The sequence below is a fragment of the Pecten maximus genome, chromosome 4 (assembly GCF_902652985.1).
Source record: "Pecten maximus chromosome 4, xPecMax1.1, whole genome shotgun sequence".
NCBI lineage: Eukaryota > Metazoa > Mollusca > Bivalvia > Pectinida > Pectinidae > Pecten > Pecten maximus.
The window spans coordinates 15,064,456-15,091,299 of record NC_047018.1 but is presented as its reverse complement, the minus strand read 5'-3'; the positions used below and the strand labels follow the sequence as shown (position 1 = coordinate 15,091,299).

Sequence of the window (26,844 nt, the reverse complement as noted above, 5' to 3'; positions counted from 1 at the left end):
GTTATCTAAGGTAAGTGTCGACACAAAAGTTATCTGGGTAAGTGTCGACACAAAGATTATCTGGGTAAGTGTCGACACAAAGGTTATCTGGGTAAGTGTCGACACAAAGGTTATCTGGGTTCAATCTTAACACAAAGATTATCCGGGGTAATTATCAACACAGATAAAATAATGATAAATAATGCAGAAGTGTTTTATTGACATGTACTTGATTCTTACAATGTCATCATGTATTAAAGTATGTAATGTAAATCTTCATGTCTATCAAACAATCTGAGGATGAATCTAAAAAACTGCAGTAGATAGAATGTTACATGCAGTAAACAAGAGATTGAATTTTGATTTTTTTTTTTTTAAATATATCAGTATTTGAAGAAACTATACGTTTGTCCTCAGCTTGAAAGACATAACTCTGTCAGACGAGGAACGCTCCCAAATGGAGAGTGCAGCTACTGTTGAAGGTGGTACTGCTGGTGCAGAATCCTTCCAGACTCCGACTATCACAGAGATGTTTTCTATCCCCTCAGCATTAGTGCATCTAGTCAAACCCTATGGCTACAGGTAACATCAAATACAGCTTCCACACATTTTTTTTCTTTCTCTAATATTTTGCCATGTTTGCCTATACAGCTTAATAAGTTAAAAAAACTCTTACCTGAACTACATGTGATATCTACAGTTTTACAGTGAGATTTTCTTATCTAAGGGAATAGGGTTGAGACAAATCACACATGCTCATTACACATTCTCAACAGTTGTATGACATCATGACAATTATTATATCAGACACATAACAGGGTATTAAAGCAGGATACGAGAGAGAAAAACAATCATTGCCTTGTAAGTGAGGCAGGGTATCATTACCCGCGAGGTAAGATTCAGCAAGAGAGTGGGGATTAATACAACACTCCATTTTGTACCTCATTATAGTGTATTACAGTTGTACATTCAACATTGTGTATATTAAACATTCTAATGACGTCACAATGTTTACAGGCTTCGTGTTGTGTCTGCATTGGCTAACGCGAAGTCTACATTATTTGTTGTTAGGTCACCTGAGACATAATGTCAGTTGACCTATTGCAATGGCATTTTGTCCGGTGTCATGCGTCTTCCGTCGTGTCTGACGTAAACAATTTACATTTTCAACCCCTTCTCCAAAAGTGCTGAACTGAATTCAATCGAATTTGGCAGGAAGCTTCCATGGTTGAAGGTCAAACAAACTTGTGAATTATTTTGTCCCCACCCCTAAGGGGCCTGAGGGTTGGGGCCAAAAAGGGTCAAATTGACTAAAACTTCAAAAATCTTTTCCACTCTCAGATATGGTGGAATCAAACTCTCTTCATAGATGGAAGGGTCTTAAGGTGCTTACCGAAATTGTGAATTTCATGACCCTGGAGTCTCACGTTTTCCCTGGGGAAGGGGAAATTTTACTATAGTTTATATAGGGAAATCACATTTTGTGACTATCATTTGTTGGATTTGTATTGGAATTCCTTCTAATTTGGTTAACATAATCAGCATGGGATGACAGTTTGATGGTTTGCACATGTTGACTTTGACTGACCCCCAGTTCACACATGAAATGACCAAATTACTGTAGAAACATCATCATGATTGACAGCAATTAACAGTTACTGAATTTCCTTGGCCTTGAATTATGAATGGAATTCTATTGGTAGTCATGATGTGATGCAGTGATGTAGCTACAATGTAGTACATAATATATATTTTTGAAAAAATTGACTGAACAGTAAAAAAAAACTCCAAATAGTATTTCAATGATCAGATATGTGGAAATGAAAATCAAATTATATGCGTATTCAAAAATCTCTCTTTCAAGTTGATTTGAAGTAAATTAAATGATGATGGAATTAATTTTTTTGGTTGACTATATGGACAATTAAAAAGTTGATGGTAATTTTTATTGGAAAATTAAACAAACAATTTTGATATTCACATTTTTTCATAAATTTGAGACATAACACTGCAATTGTAATCCTTTTTATATATACCTAACTGCATATTTTTCAGTTCAATTACGTACAATTTATAACTTATTAGCAATACAATGTAAGGTTATCAATTGAAAGTTTTTTTGACATTAATGAATATGAAAGGACTTTTACACTTATATACCTGGCTGTATTGGTTGGTAAGGGACAACAAAACTTTGTTGTGTTACAGTAAGGGACTACAAAACGTTGTTGTGTTACAGTAAGGGACTACAAAACGTTGTTGTGTTACAGTAAGGGACTACAATACTTTATTGTGTTACAGTAAGGGACTACAATACTTTGTTGTGTTACAGTAAGGGACTACAAAACGTTGTTGTGTTACAGTAAGGGACTAAAAAACTTTGTTGTGTTACAGTAAGGGACTACAATACTTTGTTGTGTTACAGTAAGGGACTACAAAACTTTATTGTGTTACAGTAAGGGACTAAAAAACTTTGTTGTGTTACAGTAAGGGACTACAAAACGTTGTTGTGTTACAGTAAGGGACTACAATACTTTATTGTGTTACAGTAAGGGACTACAAAACGTTGTTGTGTTACAGAAAGGGACTACAATACTTTATTGTGTTACAGTAAGGGACTACAATACTTTGTTGTGTTACAGTAAGGGACTACAAAACGTTGTTGTGTTACAGTAAGGGACTACAAAACGTTGTTGTGTTACAGTAAGGGACTACAATACTTTGTTGTGTTACAGTAAGGGACTACAAAAAGTTGTTGTGTTACAGTAAGGGACTACAAAACTTTGTTGTGTTACAGTAAGGGACTACAATACTTTGTTGTGTTACAGTAAGGGACTACAAAACGTTGTTGTGTTACCGTAAGGGACTACAAAACGTTGTTGTGTTACAATAAGGGACTACAAAACTTTGTTGTGTTACAGTAAGGGACTACAAAACTTTGTTGTGTTACAGTAAAGGACTACAAAACTTTGTTGTGTTACAGTAAGGGCAGTACACTTACAGGACAGGAGATGAGAAACGTAATCACAGACTACGTCAGGGATAACAACCTACAGGATCAAAATGACAAAAGGTACATATGATTTGTAGCTTATAAAACTTCTGATTAATTAGAAGGTGGAATATATTGAGCAAACTGAGTTCAATGCAATAAACGTTTGAATACTATCTTATTAACATTATATTGAGCAAATCTTGTTCAATGCACTAAAAGGTTGAATATATCTTATTGATATGATATTGAGCAAACTGAGTTAAACACAAACCTGTTTCATTGATCAGCCAGAGAGTCAGATCATGTGGTACAACATAAAATTACTGATTTACTCTAAAATATCAAATTAACATCAGCACAAACCAGTCTTGTGATCACATTACCCAAATCTGTTACAGACAAATCCAACTGGATCCTCATCTAGCAGACATTGTCTTGAGCAAAGGAGAGGGCAACACAATCTACATGTCATGGGAGGATGTTAAGTCCAGGTAAGTTAAGGTGAAGGACATTATCCAGGGAAGATGTCATCTTTATGCAAATTAAGGTCAAGGGACATTGCCATTGGAGGATGTCATGTCCAAGTATTATACTTAAGGTGAAGAATATTTTCCTAGTAAAATGTTATCTCCAAGTTAGCTAGAGCAAAGAACATTGTCCTGAAATAAGGTCTTGGAGGATGCTCTATCATGTCACGCATATTGTGCGAACAGTTTACACCTTTCTGATGTTTTCATAAAAATTAACACTTTCTTCAGTCTTTGAATCAACAATTGAATCACCTCATTTAGAGTCGCCACTATGGTGTACAAATATGAAAATAGTAAATACATGTATATAGTAAATTAAGGGAAGTAATCATTGATAAGAATTTTTCGAAAAGAAATTCTGATATAGAATAGATTGTATAAAACTAATAAGAAGTCTAAGAGTAAGTTGTTATTTGAGGTAGAAATAGAACAAACTCAGGATCATAACAATCTATTTAGATTCAAATGTTTACACTGAACTGTTATTTACCAGGGTGTTAAGTAAAACTCAGCCAGCCTTTAGTGTGACATACCCAGGAAAACCAGCCGTCGTATCCAAGGGAAAGATAGAACCGATAAAAATTACAGTCGAACAACGGGCCAGCAATAAAAAGGTAACTTTATAAGCTGGTAATAGATCAGACTGGAAGTTTACTAAATGTATCATCAGTCTGTAATAGAACTCTGAGAGGTTGTTTGTGGAATGTGTTTTGTGTGGTACATGAATTTGTATGTAATACATGTTCATGCATTGGGTAAGTATTACCATATTTTCTCTTGATCTAGGTCATTTATGTGGATGCTATAAGCTGATTACCACTTCATTCCAATATAAGTCAAATATCAAATTTATTCATTTAGATTTAAATTTTCAAGTCCTTCATTCAAGCCTACTACTGACGTAATATTATATGGCCCTAGCTCTTTGCTTATTCAGAAAAAATATAAACACATTTTATCTTGATGAACTTGAAATTAGGTCAAGGTCATTTATTTGGAAAAAAACTTGGTATCCTTACATCCCAGTATACTCTTGACTCTTGCCTTATATAATGACCCCGGGTCTCTTGGTAAATGAACAAAAATTGTTTAAAGATTTTAACACATTTCATCCATGTGACCCTGAAAGTAGGTCAAGGTCAGTTGTTTGAACAACCTGTATGACCTTCATCCCAGCATACTACTGGCCCAACACCACGACCTTAGGCCTTTTGATTAATGAAAAGAATTTGTTTATAGCATTTTACACATTTGTCCCCCGAGACATTATTAGGGCCCCGCATCAAGAGATGCGGGTGCCCTATAGTAATCAGGTTGTCCGTCTGTCCGTCCGTCCGTCCGTCCGTCTGTCCGTCCGTCTGTCCGTTTTTTTTCTTCTGCACAAAAATGATTGAAGGAGATGAAGGATTTGTATCAAATTGGAACTGATGATTCCTCATGCATCCTAGATCAGATGTGTAGTATTTCATGCAAATCGGATTCAAAATGGCTGTTAGGCGGCCATATTGGATTTTAACATTTAACATGAAAATACTGGATCTTTGTTGTTTTTAACTCTTCACTATTCGATTATGCAAAGTTGTCAAGAAATAAACCAAGAGTTAACTGACAGAATGATCAAACTCATAGTTCAAGGTCATCCTGGGTCGGCTTCAAAATGCCAGGTAATCGACCCTTTTGGATTTTAGCAGTCAAAACAATTTTGACATTTTCTTATCAATGAATGATCTTGTTTTTGATATGCTTTTATATAAATTTGAAACATTAGTTATAGCAGATTGCAGAATTGTTAATTAGGGCCCCGCATCAAAGATGCAGTGCCCTATAGTAATCAGGTTGTCCGTCTGTCTGTCCGTCTGTCCGTTTTTTTCTTTTGCACCAAATTATTGACAAGAGTTGGAGGATTTCGGTGAAAATTGGTACATAGTGGTATTTAGGGAAGCCAAACACAATGGTACCACTTACAAAATCGTCTGTTGCCATGGTAACAAATGGAGGTTTCTGATTGGTTGAAATTTCGATATTGTTCGATTTCGGTGAAAATTGGTACATAGTGGTATTTAGGGAAGCCAAACACAATGGTACCACTTATGAAACCGTCTGTTACCATGGTAACAAATTGAGGTTTCTGATTGGTTGAAATTTCGATATTGTTCGATTTCGGTGAAAATTGGTACATAGTGGTATTTAGGGAAGCCAAACACAATGGTACCACTTACGAAACCGTCTGTTGCCATGGTAACAAATGGAGGTTTCTGATTGGTCAAAATTTAGTTATTGTTCGATTTTGGTGAGAGAATTGGTATATAGGGGTTTTGAGGGAACAATGGTTCACCTTTCCAAAACCTGTGTTGTCATGGGAATGAAACAGAGGCTTCTGATTGGTAGAAATTTTGATATTATTTGATTGCGGCGAAAATTGGTACATACAGGTATTGAGGGAAGCCGATTTTCGATGATGTAACATTTTACATATTGACATAAAACCACAATACACACATACATATACAATACTATTACAGTCTTCCATTAGCATAATTTATGACTTATGCAGTGTTGGTCACAATCAAACAAGATATCAACTGACCAAAGTTCAAAGTCAATGGGTCATATGTTAAGGTCGGATTGACATTTTTTAAATGGTAAATCTTAAGTTGGTCACAATCAAACAAGGTATCAACTGACCAAAGTTCAAAGTCAATGGGTCATATGTTAAGGTCGGATTGACATTTTTTAAATGGTATTAAAAATTTTGTTATGACATTATGAAGGTAAGTTTGTGTCAAGCGACCAAATTTTGAAGTTGATTGGGTCTAAATATAAAAAGTTTTAAAACAAAACAAGAGGCCCATGGGGCCTGTATCGCTCACCTGGTTGGATTTGACCAAATGTCAAAATAATGTTCATATTCAATTCCTTTTGTTTGTTAACCTCATCCCCACTGCTTTAAAGAAATAATGAAGTCCAGACTCTCTGAGTTTACAACATGCATTTATAACTTTATGACTAGTAGTGATTTAAAGGAATTACCTCTATTTCCCATATGGGGCCCCACCCCTTTTGCCCCTCGGGGGGGGGGGCAGAGTCACTATTTATGCAAAATCTGTTCCCCTTCCCCAAAGATTGTTTCTTACTAAATTGGGTTCAAATCCATTCATAAATGTATGACTAGTAGCGATTTTGAGGAATTACCTCTTTTTCCCATATGGGGTGTCGCCCCTTTGGCCCCTCGGGGGTCAGAGTCATCATTTATGCAAAATCTGTTCCCCTTCCCCAAAGGATGTTTCTTATTAAATTGGGTTCAAATCCATTCATAAATTTATGACTAGTAGTGATTTAAAGGAATTACCTCTATTTCCGATATGGGGCCCCTTCCCTTTGGCCCCTCGGGGGTCAGAGTCACCATTTATGCAAAATCTGTTCCCCTTCCCCAAAGAATGTTTCTTATTAAATTGGGTTCAAATCCATTCTTAAATTTATGACTAGTAGCGATTTAAAGGAATTACCTCTATTTCCCATATGGGGCCCCTTCCCTTTGGCCCCTCGGGGGTCAGTCACCATTTATGCAAAATCTGTTCCCCTTCCCCAAAGGATGTTTCTTATTAAATTGGGTTCAAATCCATTCATAACTTTATGACTAGTAGCGATTTAAAGATATTACCTCTGTTTCCCCATTAGGCCCCGCCCCTTCGGTCCTTTGGGAGTCAGAGTCATCATTTATGCAAAATCTGTTCCCCTTCCCCAAAGATTGTTTCTTACTAAATTGGGTTCAAATCCATTCATAAATGTATGACTAGTAGCGATTTTGAGGAATTACCTCTTTTTCCCATATGGGGTGTCGCCCCTTTGGCCCCTCGGGGGTCAGAGTCATCATTTATGCAAAATCTGTTCCCCTTCCCCAAAGGATGTTTCTTATTAAATTGGGTTGAAATCCATTCATAAATTTATGACTAGTAGTGATTTAAAGGAATTACCTCTATTTCCGATATGGGGCCCCTTCCCTTTGGCCCCTCGGGGGTCAGAGTCACCATTTATGCAAAATCTGTTCCCCTTCCCCAAAGAATGTTTCTTATTAAATTGGGTTCAAATCCATTCTTAAATTTATGACTAGTAGCGATTTAAAGGAATTACCTCTATTTCCCATATGGGGCCCCTTCCCTTTGGCCCCTCGGGGGTCAGTCACCATTTATGCAAAATCTGTTCCCCTTCCCCAAAGGATGTTTCTTATTAAATTGGGTTCAAATCCATTCATAACTTTATGACTAGTAGCGATTTAAAGATATTACCTCTGTTTCCCCATTAGGCCCCGCCCCTTCGGTCCTTTGGGAGTCAGAGTCATCATTTATGCAAAATCTGTTCCCCTTCCCCCAATGATGTTTCTGACCAAATTGGGTTCAAATCCTTTCATAACTTTATGACTAGTAGCGATTTAAAGGAATTACCTCTATTTTCTATGTGGGGACCCGCCCCTTTGGCCCCTCGGGGGTCAGAGTCATCATTTATGCAAAATCTGTTCCCCTTCCCCAAAGGATGTTTCTTATAAAATTGGGTTGAAATCCATTCATAACTTTATGACAAGTAGCGATTTTAAAGAATTGCCTCAATTTCCCCTATTGGGCCCTGCCCCTCAGGCCCCTTGGGGGTCAGAGTCACCATTTATGCAAAATCTGTTCCCCTTCCCCAAAGAATGTTTCTTACAAAATTGGGTTCAAATCCATTCATAAATGTATGACTAGTAGCGATTTAGAGGAATTACTTCTTTTTCCCATATGGGGCGCCGCCCCTTTGGCCCCTCGGGGTCAGAGTCACCATTTATGCAAAATCTGTTCCCCTTCCCCAAAGGACGTTTCTTATTCAATTGGGTTCAAATCCATTCATAACTTTATGACTATTAGCGATACAAAGGAATTACCTCTATTTTCTATGTAGGGCCCCGCACCTTTGGCCCCTCTGGGGTCAGAGTCATCATTTATGCAAAATCTGTTCCCCTTCCCCAAAGAATGTTTCTTATTAAATTGGGTTCAAATCCATTCATAACTTTATGACTAGTAGCGATTTAAAGATATTACCTCTGTTTCCCCATTAGGCCCCGCCCCTTCGGTCCTTTGGGAGTCAGAGTCATCATTTATGCAAAATCTGTTCCCCTTCCCCCAATGATGTTTCTGACCAAATTGGGTTCAAATCCTTTCATAACTTTATGACTAGTAGCGATTTAAAGGAATTACCTCTATTTTCTATGTGGGGACCCGCCCCTTTGGCCCCTTGGGGGTCAGAGTCACCATTTATGCAAAATCTGTTCCCCTTCCCCAAAGATTGTTTCTTACTAAATTGGGTTCAAATCCATTCATAAATGTATGAGTAGTAGCGATTTAGAGGAATTACCTCTTTTTCCCATATGGGGCGCCGCCCCTTTGGCCCCTCGGGGTCAGAGTCACCATTTATGCAAAATCTGTTCCCCTTCCCCAAAGGACGTTTCTTATTCAATTGGGTTCAAATCCATTCATAACTTTATGGCTAGTAGCGATATAAAGGAATTACCTCTATTTTCTATGTAGGGCCCCGCACCTTTGGCCCCTCGGGGGTCAGAGTCATCATTTATGCAAAATCTCTTCCCCTTCCCCAAAGGATGTTTCTTATTAAATTGGGTTCAAATCCATTCATAAATTTATGACTAGTAGTGATTTAAAGGAATTACCTCTATTTCCGATATGGGGCCCCTTCCCTTTGGCCCCTCAGGGGTCAGAGTCATCATTTATGCAAAATCTGTTCCCCTTCCCCAAAGGATGTTTCTTATTAAATTGGGTTCAAATCCATTCATAAATTTATGACTAGTAGCGATTTAAAGGAATTATCTCTATTTCCCATATGGGGCCCCTTCCCTTTGGCCCCTCGGGGGTCAGTCACCATTTATGCAAAATCTGTTCCCCTTCCCCAAAGGATGTTTCTTATTAAATTGGGTTCAAATCCATTCATAACTTTATGACTAGTAGCGATTTAAAGATATTACCTCTGTTTCCCCATTAGGCCCCGCCCCTTCGGTCCTTTGGGAGTCAGAGTCATCATTTATGCAAAATCTGTTCCCCTTCCCCCAATGATGTTTCTGACCAAATTGGGTTCAAATCCTTTCATAACTTTATGACTAGTAGCGATTTAAAGGAATTACCTCTATTTTCTATGTGGGGACCCGCCCCTTTGGCCCCTCGGGGGTCAGAGTCATCATTTATGCAAAATCTGTTCCCCTTCCCCAAAGGATGTTTCTTATAAAATTGGGTTGAAATCCATTCATAACTTTATGACAAGTAGCGATTTTAAAGAATTGCCTCAATTTCCCCTATTGGGCCCTGCCTCTCAGGCCCCTTGGGGGTCAGAGTCACCATTTATGCAAAATCTGTTCTCCTTCCCCAAAGAATGTTTCTTATTAAATTGGGTTCAAATCCATTCATAAATTTATGACTAGTAGCGATTTTAAGGAATTACCTCTATTTCCCATATGGGGCCCCTTCCCTTTGGCCCCTCGGGGGTCAGTCACCATTTATGCAAAATCTGTTCCCCTTCCCCAAAGGATGTTTCTTATTAAATTGGGTTCAAATCCATTCATAACTTTATGACTAGTAGCGATTTAAAGATATTACCTCTGTTTCCCCATTAGGCCCCGGCCCTTCGGTCCTTTGGGAGTCAGAGTCACCATTTATGCAAAATCTGTTCCCCTTCTCCCAAGAATGTTTCTGACCAAATTAGGTTCAAATCCATTCATAACTTTATGACTAGTAGCCATTTAAAGGAATTACTTCTATTTCCCCTATTGGGACCCGCCCCTTTGGCTCCTCGAGGGTCAGTCACTATTGATGCAAAATCTGTTCCCCTTCACATAAGAATGTTTCTGACTAAATTGGGTTCAAATCCATTCATAAATGTATGACTAGTAGCGATTTAGAGGAATTACCTCTTTTTCCCATATGGGGCGCCGCCCCTTTGGCCCCTCGGGGTCAGAGTCACCATTTATGCAAAATCTGTTCCCCTTCCCCAAAGGACGTTTCTTATTCAATTGGGTTCAAATCCATTCATAACTTTATGACTAGTAGCGATATAAAGGAATTACCTCTATTTTCTATGTAGGGCCCCGCACCTTTGGCCCCTCGGGGGTCAGAGTCATCATTTATGCAAAATCTCTTCCCCTTCCCCAAAGGATGTTTCTTATTAAATTGGGTTCAAATCCATTCATAAATTTATGACTAGTAGTGATTTAAAGGAATTACCTCTATTTCCGATATGGGGCCCCTTCCCTTTGGCCCCTCAGGGGTCAGAGTCATCATTTATGCAAAATCTGTTCCCCTTCCCCAAAGGATGTTTCTTATTAAATTGGGTTCAAATCCATTCATAAATTTATGACTAGTAGCGATTTAAAGGAATTACCTCTATTTCCCATATGGGGCCCCTTCCCTTTGGCCCCTCGGGGGTCAGTCACCATTTATGCAAAATCTGTTCCCCTTCCCCAAAGGATGTTTCTTATTAAATTGGGTTCAAATCCATTCATAACTTTATGACTAGTAGCGATTTAAAGATATTACCTCTGTTTCCCCATTAGGCCCCGCCCCTTCGGTCCTTTGGGAGTCAGAGTCATCATTTATGCAAAATCTGTTCCCCTTCCCCCAATGATGTTTCTGACCAAATTGGGTTCAAATCCTTTCATAACTTTATGACTAGTAGCGATTTAAAGGAATTACCTCTATTTTCTATGTGGGGACCCGCCCCTTTGGCCCCTCGGGGGTCAGAGTCATCATTTATGCAAAATCTGTTCCCCTTCCCCAAAGGATGTTTCTTATAAAATTGGGTTGAAATCCATTCATAACTTTATGACAAGTAGCGATTTTAAAGAATTGCCTCAATTTCCCCTATTGGGCCCTGCCTCTCAGGCCCCTTGGGGGTCAGAGTCACCATTTATGCAAAATCTGTTCCCCTTCCCCAAAGAATGTTTCTTATTAAATTGGGTTCAAATCCATTCATAAATTTATGACTAGTAGCGATTTTAAGGAATTACCTCTATTTCCCATATGGGGCCCCTTCCCTTTGGCCCCTCGGGGGTCAGTCACCATTTATGCAAAATCTGTTCCCCTTCCCCAAAGGATGTTTCTTATTAAATTGGGTTCAAATCCATTCATAACTTGATGACTAGTAGCGATTTAAAGATATTACCTCTGTTTCCCCATTAGGCCCCGGCCCTTCGGTCCTTTGGGAGTCAGAGTCATCATTTATGCAAAATCTGTTCCTCTTCCCCCAATGATGTTTCTGACCAAATTGGGTTCAAATCCTTTCATAACTTTATGACTAGTAGCGATTTAAAGGAATTACCTCTATTTTCTATGTGGGGACCCGCCCCATTGGCCCCTTGGGGGTCAGAGTAACCATTTATGCAAAATCTGTTCCCCTTCCCCAAAGGATGTTTCTGACCAAATTGGGTTCAAATCCATTCATAAATTGATGACTAGTTGCCATTTAAAGGAATTACCTCTATTTCCCATATGGGGCCCCTTCCCTTTGGCCCCTCAGGGGTCAGTCACCATTGATGCAAAATCTGTTCCCCTTCCCCAAAGGATGTTTCTGACCAAATTGGGTTCAAATCCGTTCATAACTTTATGACTAGTAGCGATTTAAAGGAATTACCTCTATTTTCTATGTGGGGACCCGCCCCTTTGGCCCCTTGGGGGTCAGAGTCACCATTTATGCAAAATCTGTTCCCCTTCCCCAAAGATTGTTTCTTACTAAATTGGGTTCAAATCCATTCATAAATGTATGAGTAGTAGCGATTTAGAGGAATTACCTCTTTTTCCCATATGGGGCGCCGCCCCTTTGGCCCCTCGGGGTCAGAGTCACCATTTAGGTAGCACACCACAGTAAGACAGCCTGGCCATGGGCAATTTTTTTGTTAAGCAAATAACTCCTGTATTATGATATGCATAAAAAATGAAAAAATAAATGTACACTATAATTGGTATATTCAGTATGAAGTAGTACATACAGGCTTCACATTTATTAAAACAAAAATCAATAAATTGGTTCCGGATTTTAAATATCCGGATTTTCCGAACGTGTGTTTACACAGGAAATTTAGTTTTGCCTACAGCGCAAAATGGCAGCCCACAGAAAAGGTAAGATAGCGGAAAAACTTAATTTACAACATATGTCCAAACAAGATTAATTCTGTCTTTGGGATAGAGATATTTAATTTTAAATAGGTTTCAGGAAAAAAATTGTGTAGAGAATTGTGCCATTTTGGGTCAAATATCATAATATTTTGCAATTTTTGAGAATTTTTTAAGCTGTTACCATGGTATTCACAGCTCTAAAAATCACAGAAAATATCAGTTTACTTATCCTTCAGAGCTCTATTAAAATTGCAAATGTTGTACAGATTTCAAATATATATACTTTATTAGAGGTTATATGTAAGGTTAACTGGCAATGTTTACATATCTAAAACATGTGCCATATTTTTCAGAATTTGGCATTTTTACTGTACACTGCTACCTTATAAGGGCTGAAAAATGTTATTTTTTGGAAATTGTGCTTAATTATGCTTGATTAAGCTTCATTTTAATTCATTATTGCTCAAAAATGCATAAAAACAATCTAAAACTTGTTTATTATCTGGCTTGTCATATTAGAGGAATCAAGGGAGGTAACTCGCATATCTACCCATTTTAAGGGTGGGTTAATTAAGCATAATGTTAATGAGTCAGTGTAAATTGAAAAGATATTCTATGTTTTATAACAAACCCAATATAACTTATTGGGTATCTAACAAACCATATAGACTGAATTCTGGTTAGTTTTACCTGATTTATTACCCCGTATCCATGGAAACTATTACAGTAAGTGTTATTTTTTGAAATATTTGGTGAAACCATTATTTTCAGTTTATTTATACAATGGTAAGCATGTAATTTCAATGGCTTGAGTGTACGGTTGATGCAATATTGTCAATTATGGTCATTCACTTAGGTAAAGCAGAAAAAATAGCATTTTCCGCATAAAATGGGATCAGCGGACACTTTCATATGATCATTGGTACATATCTGAATAACCGGGGTGGAAACAGATGATTGTGATGTCATAGGCATGACATTTTGAAATCTTGGATGTCATGCCATGATTTATCAGTTAGAATATTGCATGTGTTGCTAAGCTGAGGTTTGGAAAGGAATTTGGTTATTTATTATGACACCATTGAGTATTTATGACGTCATAGATACCATCTGATGACGTCATAGTTACTGATGACGTCATGGTAACTATGACGTCATATTACAAGGCTAAATTTGATAGTTGTATAGTATTTTTTGCTTGATTACATGCACAGAGACTCAAAGTACCACATTCAACTCAAAACACAACTTTATTCAAGAGATATACAGAATTATGGGAGTTTTCATCTTTAAAATTACCTCCCCTTATTACTGGATTGGGAGAAAAAGTTGCCAAAATACACCTCTCAGGGAAATCAGCAATACTCGGTGACTATTAAAGATACACGGTAACCGGATATGTCATTTTGTTCGTCGGAACATGTTCTAGACATTCATGGGGTTTTTAGTAAAATTAGAATTTAAAAAAGTGATGTATAAGGTAGCACACCACAGTAAGACAGCCTGGCCATGGGCAATTTTTTTGTTAAGCAAATAACTCCTGTATTATGATATGCATAAAAAATGAAAAAATAAATGTACACTATAATTGGTATATTCAGTATGAAGTAGTACATACAGGCTTCACATTTATTAAAACAAAAATCAATAAATTGGTTCCGGATTTTAAATATCCGGATTTTCCGAACGTGTGTTTACACAGGAAATTTAGTTTTGCCTACAGCGCAAAATGGCAGCCCACAGAAAAGGTAAGATAGCGGAAAAACTTAATTTACAACATATGTCCAAACAAGATTAATTCTGTCTTTGGGATAGAGATATTTAATTTTAAATAGGTTTCAGGAAAAAAATTGTGTAGAGAATTGTGCCATTTTGGGTCAAATATCATAATATTTTGCAATTTTTGAGAATTTTTTAAGCTGTTACCATGGTATTCACAGCTCTAAAAATCACAGAAAATATCAGTTTACTTATCCTTCAGAGCTCTATTAAAATTGCAAATGTTGTACAGATTTCAAATATATATACTTTATTAGAGGTTATATGTAAGGTTAACTGGCAATGTTTACATATCTAAAACATGTGCCATATTTTTCAGAATTTGGCATTTTTACTGTACACTGCTACCTTATGCAAAATCTGTTCCCCTTCCCCAAAGGACGTTTCTTATTCAATTGGGTTCAAATCCATTCATAACTTTATGGCTAGTAGCGATATAAAGGAATTACCTCTATTTTCTATGTAGGGCCCCGCACCTTTGGCCCCTCGGGGGTCAGAGTCATCATTTATGCAAAATCTCTTCCCCTTCCCCAAAGGATGTTTCTTATTAAATTGGGTTCAAATCCATTCATAAATTTATGACTAGTAGTGATTTAAAGGAATTACCTCTATTTCCGATATGGGGCCCCTTCCCTTTGGCCCCTCAGGGGTCAGAGTCATCATTTATGCAAAATCTGTTCCCCTTCCCCAAAGGATGTTTCTTATTAAATTGGGTTCAAATCCATTCATAAATTTATGACTAGTAGCGATTTAAAGGAATTACCTCTATTTCCCATATGGGGCCCCTTCCCTTTGGCCCCTCGGGGGTCAGTCACCATTTATGCAAAATCTGTTCCCCTTCCCCAAAGGATGTTTCTTATTAAATTGGGTTCAAATCCATTCATAACTTTATGACTAGTAGCGATTTAAAGATATTACCTCTGTTTCCCCATTAGGCCCCGCCCCTTCGGTCCTTTGGGAGTCAGAGTCATCATTTATGCAAAATCTGTTCCCCTTCCCCCAATGATGTTTCTGACCAAATTGGGTTCAAATCCTTTCATAACTTTATGACTAGTAGCGATTTAAAGGAATTACCTCTATTTTCTATGTGGGGACCCGCCCCTTTGGCCCCTCGGGGGTCAGAGTCATCATTTATGCAAAATCTGTTCCCCTTCCCCAAAGGATGTTTCTTATAAAATTGGGTTGAAATCCATTCATAACTTTATGACAAGTAGCGATTTTAAAGAATTGCCTCAATTTCCCCTATTGGGCCCTGCCTCTCAGGCCCCTTGGGGGTCAGAGTCACCATTTATGCAAAATCTGTTCTCCTTCCCCAAAGAATGTTTCTTATTAAATTGGGTTCAAATCCATTCATAAATTTATGACTAGTAGCGATTTTAAGGAATTACCTCTATTTCCCATATGGGGCCCCTTCCCTTTGGCCCCTCGGGGGTCAGTCACCATTTATGCAAAATCTGTTCCCCTTCCCCAAAGGATGTTTCTTATTAAATTGGGTTCAAATCCATTCATAACTTTATGACTAGTAGCGATTTAAAGATATTACCTCTGTTTCCCCATTAGGCCCCGGCCCTTCGGTCCTTTGGGAGTCAGAGTCACCATTTATGCAAAATCTGTTCCCCTTCTCCCAAGAATGTTTCTGACCAAATTAGGTTCAAATCCATTCATAACTTTATGACTAGTAGCCATTTAAAGGAATTACTTCTATTTCCCCTATTGGGACCCGCCCCTTTGGCTCCTCGAGGGTCAGTCACTATTGATGCAAAATCTGTTCCCCTTCACATAAGAATGTTTCTGACTAAATTGGGTTCAAATCCATTCATAAATGTATGACTAGTAGCGATTTAGAGGAATTACCTCTTTTTCCCATATGGGGCGCCGCCCCTTTGGCCCCTCGGGGTCAGAGTCACCATTTATGCAAAATCTGTTCCCCTTCCCCAAAGGACGTTTCTTATTCAATTGGGTTCAAATCCATTCATAACTTTATGACTAGTAGCGATATAAAGGAATTACCTCTATTTTCTATGTAGGGCCCCGCACCTTTGGCCCCTCGGGGGTCAGAGTCATCATTTATGCAAAATCTCTTCCCCTTCCCCAAAGGATGTTTCTTATTAAATTGGGTTCAAATCCATTCATAAATTTATGACTAGTAGTGATTTAAAGGAATTACCTCTATTTCCGATATGGGGCCCCTTCCCTTTGGCCCCTCAAGGGTCAGAGTCATCATTTATGCAAAATCTGTTCCCCTTCCCCAAAGGATGTTTCTTATTAAATTGGGTTCAAATCCATTCATAAATTTATGACTAGTAGCGATTTAAAGGAATTACCTCTATTTCCCATATGGGGCCCCTTCCCTTTGGCCCCTCGGGGGTCAGTCACCATTTATGCAAAATCTGTTCCCCTTCCCCAAAGGATGTTTCTTATTAAATTGGGTTCAAATCCATTCATAACTTTATGACTAGTAGCGATTTAAAGATATTACCTCTGTTTCCCCATTAGGCCCCGCCCCTTCGGTCCTTTGGGAGTCAGAGTCATCATTTATGCAAAATCTGTTTCCCTTCCCCCAATGATGTTTCTGACCAAATTGGGTTCAAATCCTTTCATAACTTTATGACTAGTAGCGATTTAAAGGAATTACCTCTATTTTCTATGTGGGGACCCGCCCCTTTGGCCCCTCGGGGGTCAGAGTCATCATTTATGCAAAATCTGTTCCCCTTCCCCAAAGGATGTTTCTTATAAAATTGGGTTGAAATCCATTCATAACTTTATGACAAGTAGCGATTTTAAAGAATTGCCTCAATTTCCCCTATTGGGCCCTACCTCTCAGGCCCCTTGGGGGTCAGAGTCACCATTTATGCAAAATCTGTTCCCCTTACCCAAAGAATGTTTCTTATTAAATTGGGTTCAAATCCATTCATAAATTTATGACTAGTAGCGATTTTAAGGAATTACCTCTATTTCCCATATGGGGCCCCTTCCCTTTGGCCCCTCGGGGGTCAGTCACCATTTATGCAAAATCTGTTCCCCTTCCCCAAAGGATGTTTCTTATTAAATTGGGTTCAAATCCATTCATAACTTGATGACTAGTAGCGATTTAAAGATATTACCTCTGTTTCCCCATTAGGCCCCGGCCCTTCGGTCCTTTGGGAGTCAGAGTCATCATTTATGCAAAATCTGTTCCTCTTCCCCCAATGATGTTTCTGACCAAATTGGGTTCAAATCCTTTCATAACTTTATGACTAGTAGCGATTTAAAGGAATTACCTCTATTTTCTATGTGGGGACCCGCCCCATTGGCCCCTTGGGGGTCAGAGTAACCATTTATGCAAAATCTGTTCCCCTTCCCCAAAGGATGTTTCTGACCAAATTGGGTTCAAATCCATTCATAAATTGATGACTAGTAGCCATTTAAAGGAATTACCTCTATTTCCCATATGGGGCCCCTTCCCTTTGGCCCCTCAGGGGTCAGTCACCATTTATGCAAAATCTGTTCCCCTTCCCCAAAGGATGTTTCTTATTAAATTGGGTTCAAATCCATTCATAACTTTATGACTAGTAGCGATTTAAAGATATTACCTCTGTTTCCCCATTAGGCCCCGCCCCTTCGGTCCTTTGGGAGTCAGAGTCACCATTTATGCAAAATCTGTTCCCCTTCTCCCAAGAATGTTTCTGACCAAATTAGGTTCAAATCCATTCATAACTTTATGACTAGTAGCCATTTAAAGGAATTACTTCTATTTCCCCTATTGGGACCCGCCCCTTTGGCTCCTCGAGGGTCAGTCACTATTGATGCAAAATCTGTTCCCCTTCACATAAGAATGTTTCTGACTAAATTTGGGTTCAAATCCATTCATAACTTTATGACTAGTAGTGATTTGAAGAAATTACCTCTATTTCCCCATTAGGCCCCGCCCCTTTGGCCCCTTGGGGGTCAGAGTAACCATTTATGCAAAATCTGTTCCCCTTCCCCAAAGGATGTTTCTGACCAAATTGGATTAAAATCCATTCATAACTTTATGACTAGTAGCGATTTAAAGGAATTACCTCTATTTCCCCATTAGGCCCCGCCCCTTTGGCCCCTTGGGGGTCAGAGTCACCATTTATGCAAAATCTGTTCCCCTTCCCCCCAAGAATGTTTCTGACCAAATTGGGTTCAAATCCATTCATAACTTTATGACAAGTAGCGATTTTAAAGAATTGCCTCAATTTCCCCTATTGGGCCCCGCCCCTCAGGCCCCTTGGGGGTCAGAGTCACCATTTATACAAAATCTGTTCCCCTTCTCCCAAGAATGTTTCTGACCAAATTAGGTTCAAATCTATTCATAACTTTATGACTAGTAGCCATTTAAAGGAATAACTTCTATTTCCCCTATTGGGACCCGCCCCTTTGGCTCCTCGAGGGTCAGTCACCATTGATGCAAAATCTGTTCCTCTTCACATAAGAATGTTTCTGACCAATTTGGGTTCAAATCCATTCATAACTTTATGACTAGTAGCGATTTAAAGGAATTGCCTCAATTTCCCCTATTGGGCCCCGCCCCTCAGGCCCCTCGGGGGTCAGAGTCACCATTTATGCAAAATCTGTTCCCCTTCCCCCAAGAATGTTTCTGACCAAATTGGGTTCAAATCCATTCATAACTTTATGACTAGTAGCGATTTGAAGAAATTACCTCTATTTCCCCATTAGGCCCCGCCCCTTTGGCCCCTTGGGGGTCAGAGTAACCATTTATGCAAAATCTGTTCCCCTTCCTCAAAGGATGTTTCTGACCAAATTGGATTAAAATCCATTCATAACTTTATGACTAGTAGCGATTTAAAGGAATTACCTCTATTTCCCCATTAGGCCCCGCCCCTTTGGCCCCTTGGGGGACAGAGTCACCATTGATGCAAAATCTGTTCCCCTTCCCCCAAGAATGTTTCTGACCAAATTGGGTTCAAATCCATTCATAACTTTATGACTAGTAGCGATTTAAAGGAATTGCCTCAATTTCCCCTATTAGGCCCCGCCCCTCAGGCCCCTTGGGGGTCAGAGTCACCATTTATGCAAAATCTGATCCCCTTCTGCCAAGGATGTTTCTGACTAAATTTGGTCAAAATCCAATCATAACTTTTTGACTAGTAGCGATTTGAAGAAATTACCTCTATTTCCCCTTTGGCCCCTTGGGGGTCAGAGTAACCATTTATGCAAAATCTGTTCCCCTTCCCCAAAGGATGTTTCTGACCAAATTGGATTAAAATCTATTCATAACTTTATGACTAGTAGCGATTTAAAGGAATTACCTCTATTTCCCCATTAGGCCCCGCCCCTTTGGCCCCTTGGGGGTCAGAGTCACCATTTATGCAAAATCTGTTCCCCTTCCCCCAAGAATGTTTCTGACCAAATTGGGTTCAAATCCATTCATAACTTTATGACTAGTAGCGATTTAAAGAAATTGCCTCAATTTCCCCTATTAGGCCCCGCCCCTCAGGCCCCTTGGGGGTCAGAGTCACCATTTATGCAAAATCTGATCCCTTCTGCCAAGGATGTTTCTGACTCAATTTGGTCAAAATCCAATAAGAACTTTTTGACTAGTAGCGATTTGAGCAAATGTTGACGGACGACGGACGACGGACGACAGACGACGGACGCCGCGCCATGACATAAGCTCACCGGACCTTCGGTCCAGGTGAGCTAAAAAGGTGAAAAAAGTACTGGTTTGGATTTCTTATACCTCAAAAGACAAAAAAAGGACATTATTAAAATATTTTAAAAAATCCTTTTTTTCTCCCCTTTTCTTCACATTTGGTATGTTTTGTTTTTCAGAAAACCCTCTCAAGTTTACCTTATTAGAATAACTACATTGAGTTTATATCAGTTTGTGTGCTCCTTGATATTAGATTTGAAACAAATTTGAAAAGTGTAATGCTTGTAGAATTCTTTTAGCTAGCTTTTCCATACAATAATAATAAACAGTATTGTCAGTGGCCCTATTAATGCTAACATTAATGAAACAATAGCAAAGGTTTATCAAAAACATATATCTAATAGTTTCATGTCAATATATTACAATCTGTGTTTTTCCTGGGTATTTTGGGAAAACTTCAATATGCCAAATTGGGAAAATTTGAGCGCAAACTGTAAATTACACCCAAACACACATTGAATTTTCTATGCTAACCAATTTTACAGTGCACAGTGTATTCCTAAAAACGAAACTGGGAATTTTTTCATTGATTGTGAAAAGTCGTCATGCAAATGTTATTTGGAATTTTCGAGTTGATTTTGGGGGAAAATCAGGCTAAAACGCATTGAGAAAGGGGTCGTTTGGCGCACCCAGTTATATAGGCAGGAAAAACACTGACAATAATTATTACATTTACCCTGAAGGGTCAGACACATAGCGGGGCCCTTTCTGACGTGTCGGTGTTCTAGTTCAATACTAGCTAGGTCAAGGACAGCCATTCGAACAAAGGTATTGGCCCTTCATCCTAGCATGCTAATGGTAAGATTTTATGACCTTGACCTTGGTTAATGATAAGAAGTCTTGTATATTTTAACACTGACATTACCTTGACAGTCGGTTACTGTGATTCAATCCAGCATGTAATTACTGGCCCCATATAATGACCATTCAAGGACTCTTGGTTATGAGAAGTTTGTTTAAAAGGGAAAAGTTGGTGCCTGACTGACAACTGACAGACAATTAACCATGGCATAAACATTAATAAAAATGGTATCATTTGATTATACATGTATAATGTATATGTTCTGCTTTAAATAAGAATATTCTGTCATAATTTCTTATTTTAAATTGTAGGCGACGTTGATTGACAATTTAGAAACGTTTGGGATAGATGCAGCCGATTTAGCCCACCGTATTCAGGTGGGCGTGGCATGCAGTGCCAGTGTAAATCCAAACCCACAGAAAGGGAAGGGCATGCAGGTCCTCATACAGGGCAATCAAGTGAGATTTGTTGCAGACCTTCTGTTAGGTAAGTATTATGTTAGGGAAATGATATATTATAATCATGTACACAAAAATTACTGTTTAATGATTGGCATGAAGTTTGTTTGATGAAGTGTATCTGATTGACGAGATTTATAATCTTTTTGTCAGTTCTCGCAATTTGTCCTAGAGAATTCCATATTATTTGCTTTATAAGGGTTATTTTGAACAAAATTTAACAAAATTTAACATGTTAGTTTCATTTGATTTTTGAATTTTTAATAAAAATCAGGAAAGCCTAGTACCTAGTAAATCAAATTTATTTCGAGCCATGAAAATAACTGGCCAATGGCCATACAAAAATGGATGAAATGAAAAGTAAATATTGTAAGTAACCTAAAAGTATACACTTTGTATCATATTATATAATCTCATGAATCTAAATTTCTTCTTTTTCAGAAAAATTTAAGGTACCCAGAAAATATATTACTGGACTTGAAAAAATGACAAAAAGTAAGAAGAGATAAATTGATTGTACACAGTTGTGATGGTTAATACCATTTTCCCCAACAACATTACACAGCTCAAAGTATTCATCAAGATAATTAATTAATGATGGAGTACTTCTCAACTCAACCGATATGAGTTATACTCGCATCTGATATTTATGACGGTGATAAGAACTAATGTTACGAGAATTGACTCTTGTGAAAAGCTAATAATATTTTCAGAAACAAAAATTAAATAGAATAAATGAACAAACAAACTTCTGTGGCTCAATATTTTAATGTTTTCTCTCCAGAAGTGAAATATCTTCTACATATCCATGATTATCATTTACTACTTAATATTTACAGTACAACATACATATCGGACTAGATCTACAATTCACACTGACATCAGAACTATCACCTAAAGGGTATACATTTCACACCTTGTCTATGCTATAGAGTGTAATTGTTTACTATACAGAGAGCATGTCAGAAAACAGGGCAATATTATACTGTTTTTATTACTTTTGTAATATTATAATTACATTATTTGTTAATTTTTAACATATTCACTGTGATTTTGAATTAACACCTTATATTGAAGGTAAGTCATTATCAATAGAAAGCAAGAACTGTTGAAATAATTTTTCATTGTGTACATACCTGAATGAATTTAATGAAACAAAGCAACAGTGTTACTTGTCAGAAGCATGTCATTATAATGATAATGTAATTTCTCCAAACAAATACCTTTCCTTATTTTTAATATTTTGTATGGAGCAAATTAACATATAACCCACCATAATAATCTGTGTGTGTCTCTCTCTCTCTTCATTCCCTCCTGTATCTCTTTGTCTCATTGATAAGACTTGATATGTAGTATTGGTGAATTGCTTCATGAAAAGACTTTAATGCGAAAATAAATCTTAGAAAAGTAAAAAGTTGAATAAGGACAATCCATTCAGGTGTTCAGGACTTGTAGGGATTACTAAAGGATTTACCTCAGTTTCCTCTATTGGGCCACACCCTCAAGCCCTCAAAGAAATCACACCCTCATTTAATACAACATTAGTTTTCCTTTGCCAATGATGCTTCTGACCAAATTACATCAAAATCCATGTGGTACGTTGTTCAGGACTTTTAGCAATTTAAAGGATTTACATCTATTTCACCTATTGGGCCTCATCCCTCTGGCCCCTAAGAAGACACACCCTCACGATAATAAGTCTCATATACCACACAGAGACCAGCAACCTACACTATTATACAACTCACATACCACACAGAGACCAGCAACTTACACTATTATACACCTCACATACCACACAGAGACCAGCAACCTACACTATTATACACCTCACATACCACACAGAGACCAGCAACCTACACTATTATACACCTCACATACCACACAGAGACCAGCAACCTACACTATTATACACCTCACATATCACACAGAGACCAGCAACCTACACTATTATACAACTCACATACCACACAGAGACCAGCAACCTACACTATTATACAACTCACATACCACACAGAGACCAGCAACCTACACTATTATACACCTCACATACTACACAGAGACCAGCTACACTATTATACACCTCACATACCACACAGAGACCAGCAACCTACACTATTATACACCTCACATATCACACAGAGACCAGCAACCTACACTATTATACAACTCACATACCACACAGAGACGAGCAACCTACACTATTATACACCTCGCATACTACACAGAGACCAGCAACCTACACTATTATACACCTCACATACCACACAGAGACGAGCAACCTTTACTATAATACACCTCGCATACTACACAGAGACGAGCAACCTACACTATTATACACCTCGCATACTACACAGAGACAAGCAACTTCACTATAATACACCTCACATACCACACAGAGACGAGCAACCTTTACTATAATACACCTCACATACCACACAGAGACGAGCAACCTACACTATTATACACCTCACATACCACACAGAGACGAGCTACATATACTATAATACACCACACATACCACACAGAGACCAGCAACCTTCACTATTATACAACTCACATAGCACACAGAGACGAGCAACCTACACTATTATACAACTCACATACCACATAGAGACGTGCAACCTACACTATTATACAACTCACATACCACACAGAGACCAGCAACCTACACTATTATTACAACTCACATACCACATAGAGACGAGCAACCTTCACTATTATACACCTCACATACACCACACAGAGACGAGCAACCTACACTATTATACACCTCATACTACAGGAGACGATCGACCTACACTATTATACACCTCACATACCACACGGAGACAAGCGACCTACACTATTATACACCTCATACTACAGGAGACAAGCGACCTACACTATTATACACCTCACATACCTCACAGAGACGAGCAACCTTCACTATTATACACCTCGCATATCACACAGAGACGAGCAACCTACACTATTATACAACTCACATACCACACGGAGATGAGCGACATACACTATAATACACCTTGCATATCACACAGAGACGAGCAACCTACACTATTATACAACTCACATACCACACAGAGATAAGCAGCCTACACTATTATACACCTCACATACCACACAGAGACGAGTGACCTACACTATTATACACCTCGCATATCACACAGAGACGAGCAACCTACACTATTATACAACTCACATACAACACGGAGATGAGCGACATACACTATAATACACCTTGCATATCACACAGAGACGAGCGACATACACTATTATACAACTCACATACCACACGGAGATGAGCGACATACACTATAATACACCTTGCATATCACACAGAGACGAGCGACATACACTATTATACAACTCACATACCACACGGAGATGAGCGACATACACTATAATACACCTTGCATATCACACAGAGACGAGCAACCTACACTATTATACAACTCACATACCACACAGAGACGAGCAACCTACCCTATAATACACCTCGCATACCACACAGAGAAGAGCGACATACACTATAATACACCTTGCATATCACAGAGACGAGCGACCTACACTATTATACACCTCGCATATCACACAGAGATGAGCAACCTACACTATTATACACCTCACATATCACACAGAGACCAGCAACCTACCCTATAATACACCTCACATACCACACAGAGACGAGCAACCTACACTATTATACACCTCACATACCACACAGAGACGAGCGACATATACTATAATACTCCTCACATACCACACAGAGACGAGCGACATATACTATAATACACCTCACATACCACACAGAGACCAGCAATCTTCACTATTATACAACTCACATACCACACAGAGACCAGCAACCTACACTATTATACACCTCGCATACCACACAGAGACGAGCAACCTTCACTATTATACAACTCACATACCACACAGAGACGAGCAACCTACACTATTATACAACTCACATACCACACAGAGACGAGCAACCTACACTATTATACACCTCACATACCACACAGAGACCAGCTACACTATTATACACCTCACATATCACACAGAGACCAGCAACCTACACTATTATACACCTCACATACCACACAGAGATGAGCAACCTACACTATAATACACCTCACATACCACACAGAGACGAGCAACCTTCACTATTATACACCTCACATACCACACAGAGACGAGCAACCTACATATTATACACCTCACATACCACACAGAGATGAGCAACCTACACTATAATACACCTCACATACTACAGGAGACAAGTGACCTACACTATTATACACCTCACATACCACACAGAGACCAACAACCTACACTATTATACAACTCACATACCACACAGAGACGAGCAACCTACACTATAATACACCTCACATACTACACAGAGACAAGCAACCTACCCTATAATATACCTCACATACTACAGGAGACAAGTGACCTACGCCTTTACACATCACATATATACACACCTCACAGAGACAAGTGACCCACACCATTAAACATCACACATATACACACCACAGAGGGAAGTCACCTACACCATTACACATATACACACCTCACAGAGGGAAGTCACCTACACCATTACACATCACACATATACACACCTCACAGAGGGAAGTCACCTTCACCATTACACATCCCACATATACACACCTCACAGAGGGAAGTCACCTACACCATTACACATATACACACCTCACAGAGGGAAGTCACCTACACCATTACACATCCCACATATACACACCTCACAGAGGGAAATGACCTACACCATTATACATATACACACCTCACAGAGGGAAGTGACCTACACCATTATACATCACACATATACACACCTCACAGAGGGAAGTCACCTACACCATTACACATATACACACTTCACAGAGGGAAGTCACCTACACCATTACACATATACACACCCCACAGAGGGAAGTCACCTACACCATTACACATCCCACATATACACACCTCACAGAGGGAAGTCACCTACACCATTACACATCCCACATATACACACCTCACAGAGGGAAGTCACCTACACCATTAAACATATACACACCTCACAGAGGGAAGTCACCTACACCATTACACATCCCACATATACACACCTCACAGAGGGAAGTCACCTACAACATTACACATATACACACCCCACAGAGGGAAGTCACCTACACCATTACACATATACACACCTCACAGAGGGAAGTCACCTACACCATTACACATATACACACCTCACAGAGGGAAGTCACCTACACCATTACACATATACACACTTCACAGAGGGAAGTCACCTACACCATTACACATATACACACTTCACAGAGGGAAGTCACCTACACCATTACACATATACACACCCCACAGAGGGAAGTCACCTACACCATTACACATCCCACATATACACACCTCACAGAGGGAAGTCACCTACACCATTACACATCCCACATA

General features: G+C 38.8%; 1 protein-coding gene and 1 long non-coding RNA gene across 7 annotated transcripts in view; one reads left to right on the top strand and one right to left on the bottom strand.

Moving 5' to 3' along the window:
* The window catches only part of LOC117325335 (eukaryotic translation initiation factor 2D-like), a 35,346-nt gene extending 13,229 nt beyond the window's left edge, over positions 1–22,117 (top strand). For all 3 annotated transcript variants that reach the window (XM_033881478.1, XM_033881480.1, XM_033881479.1), the window contains exons 9-14: positions 397–561; positions 2,963–3,052; positions 3,373–3,465; positions 3,998–4,118; positions 21,220–21,394; positions 21,808–22,117. In XM_033881478.1, the coding sequence (XP_033737369.1) occupies positions 397–561; positions 2,963–3,052; positions 3,373–3,465; positions 3,998–4,118; positions 21,220–21,394; positions 21,808–21,875 (712 nt within the window). In that variant the 3' untranslated portion in view covers positions 21,876–22,117. The remainder of the gene's footprint in view (positions 1–396; positions 562–2,962; positions 3,053–3,372; positions 3,466–3,997; positions 4,119–21,219; positions 21,395–21,807) is intronic.
* Position 22,118: 1 nt separating this feature from the next.
* On the bottom strand, positions 22,119–26,306 carry LOC117325337. 4 transcript variants are annotated; one of them, XR_004532243.1, is made up of 3 exons: positions 25,701–26,306; positions 23,750–25,573; positions 22,119–23,707 (listed from the first exon to the last, which is right to left on the bottom strand). It is a non-coding gene; the product is annotated as an uncharacterized LOC117325337 (long non-coding RNA). The 4 variants fall into 4 exon arrangements; XR_004532242.1 differs by having other exon boundaries at positions 23,750–25,631; positions 25,760–26,306; XR_004532240.1 differs by having other exon boundaries at positions 23,750–26,306.
* Positions 26,307–26,844: the final 538 nt, after the last annotated feature.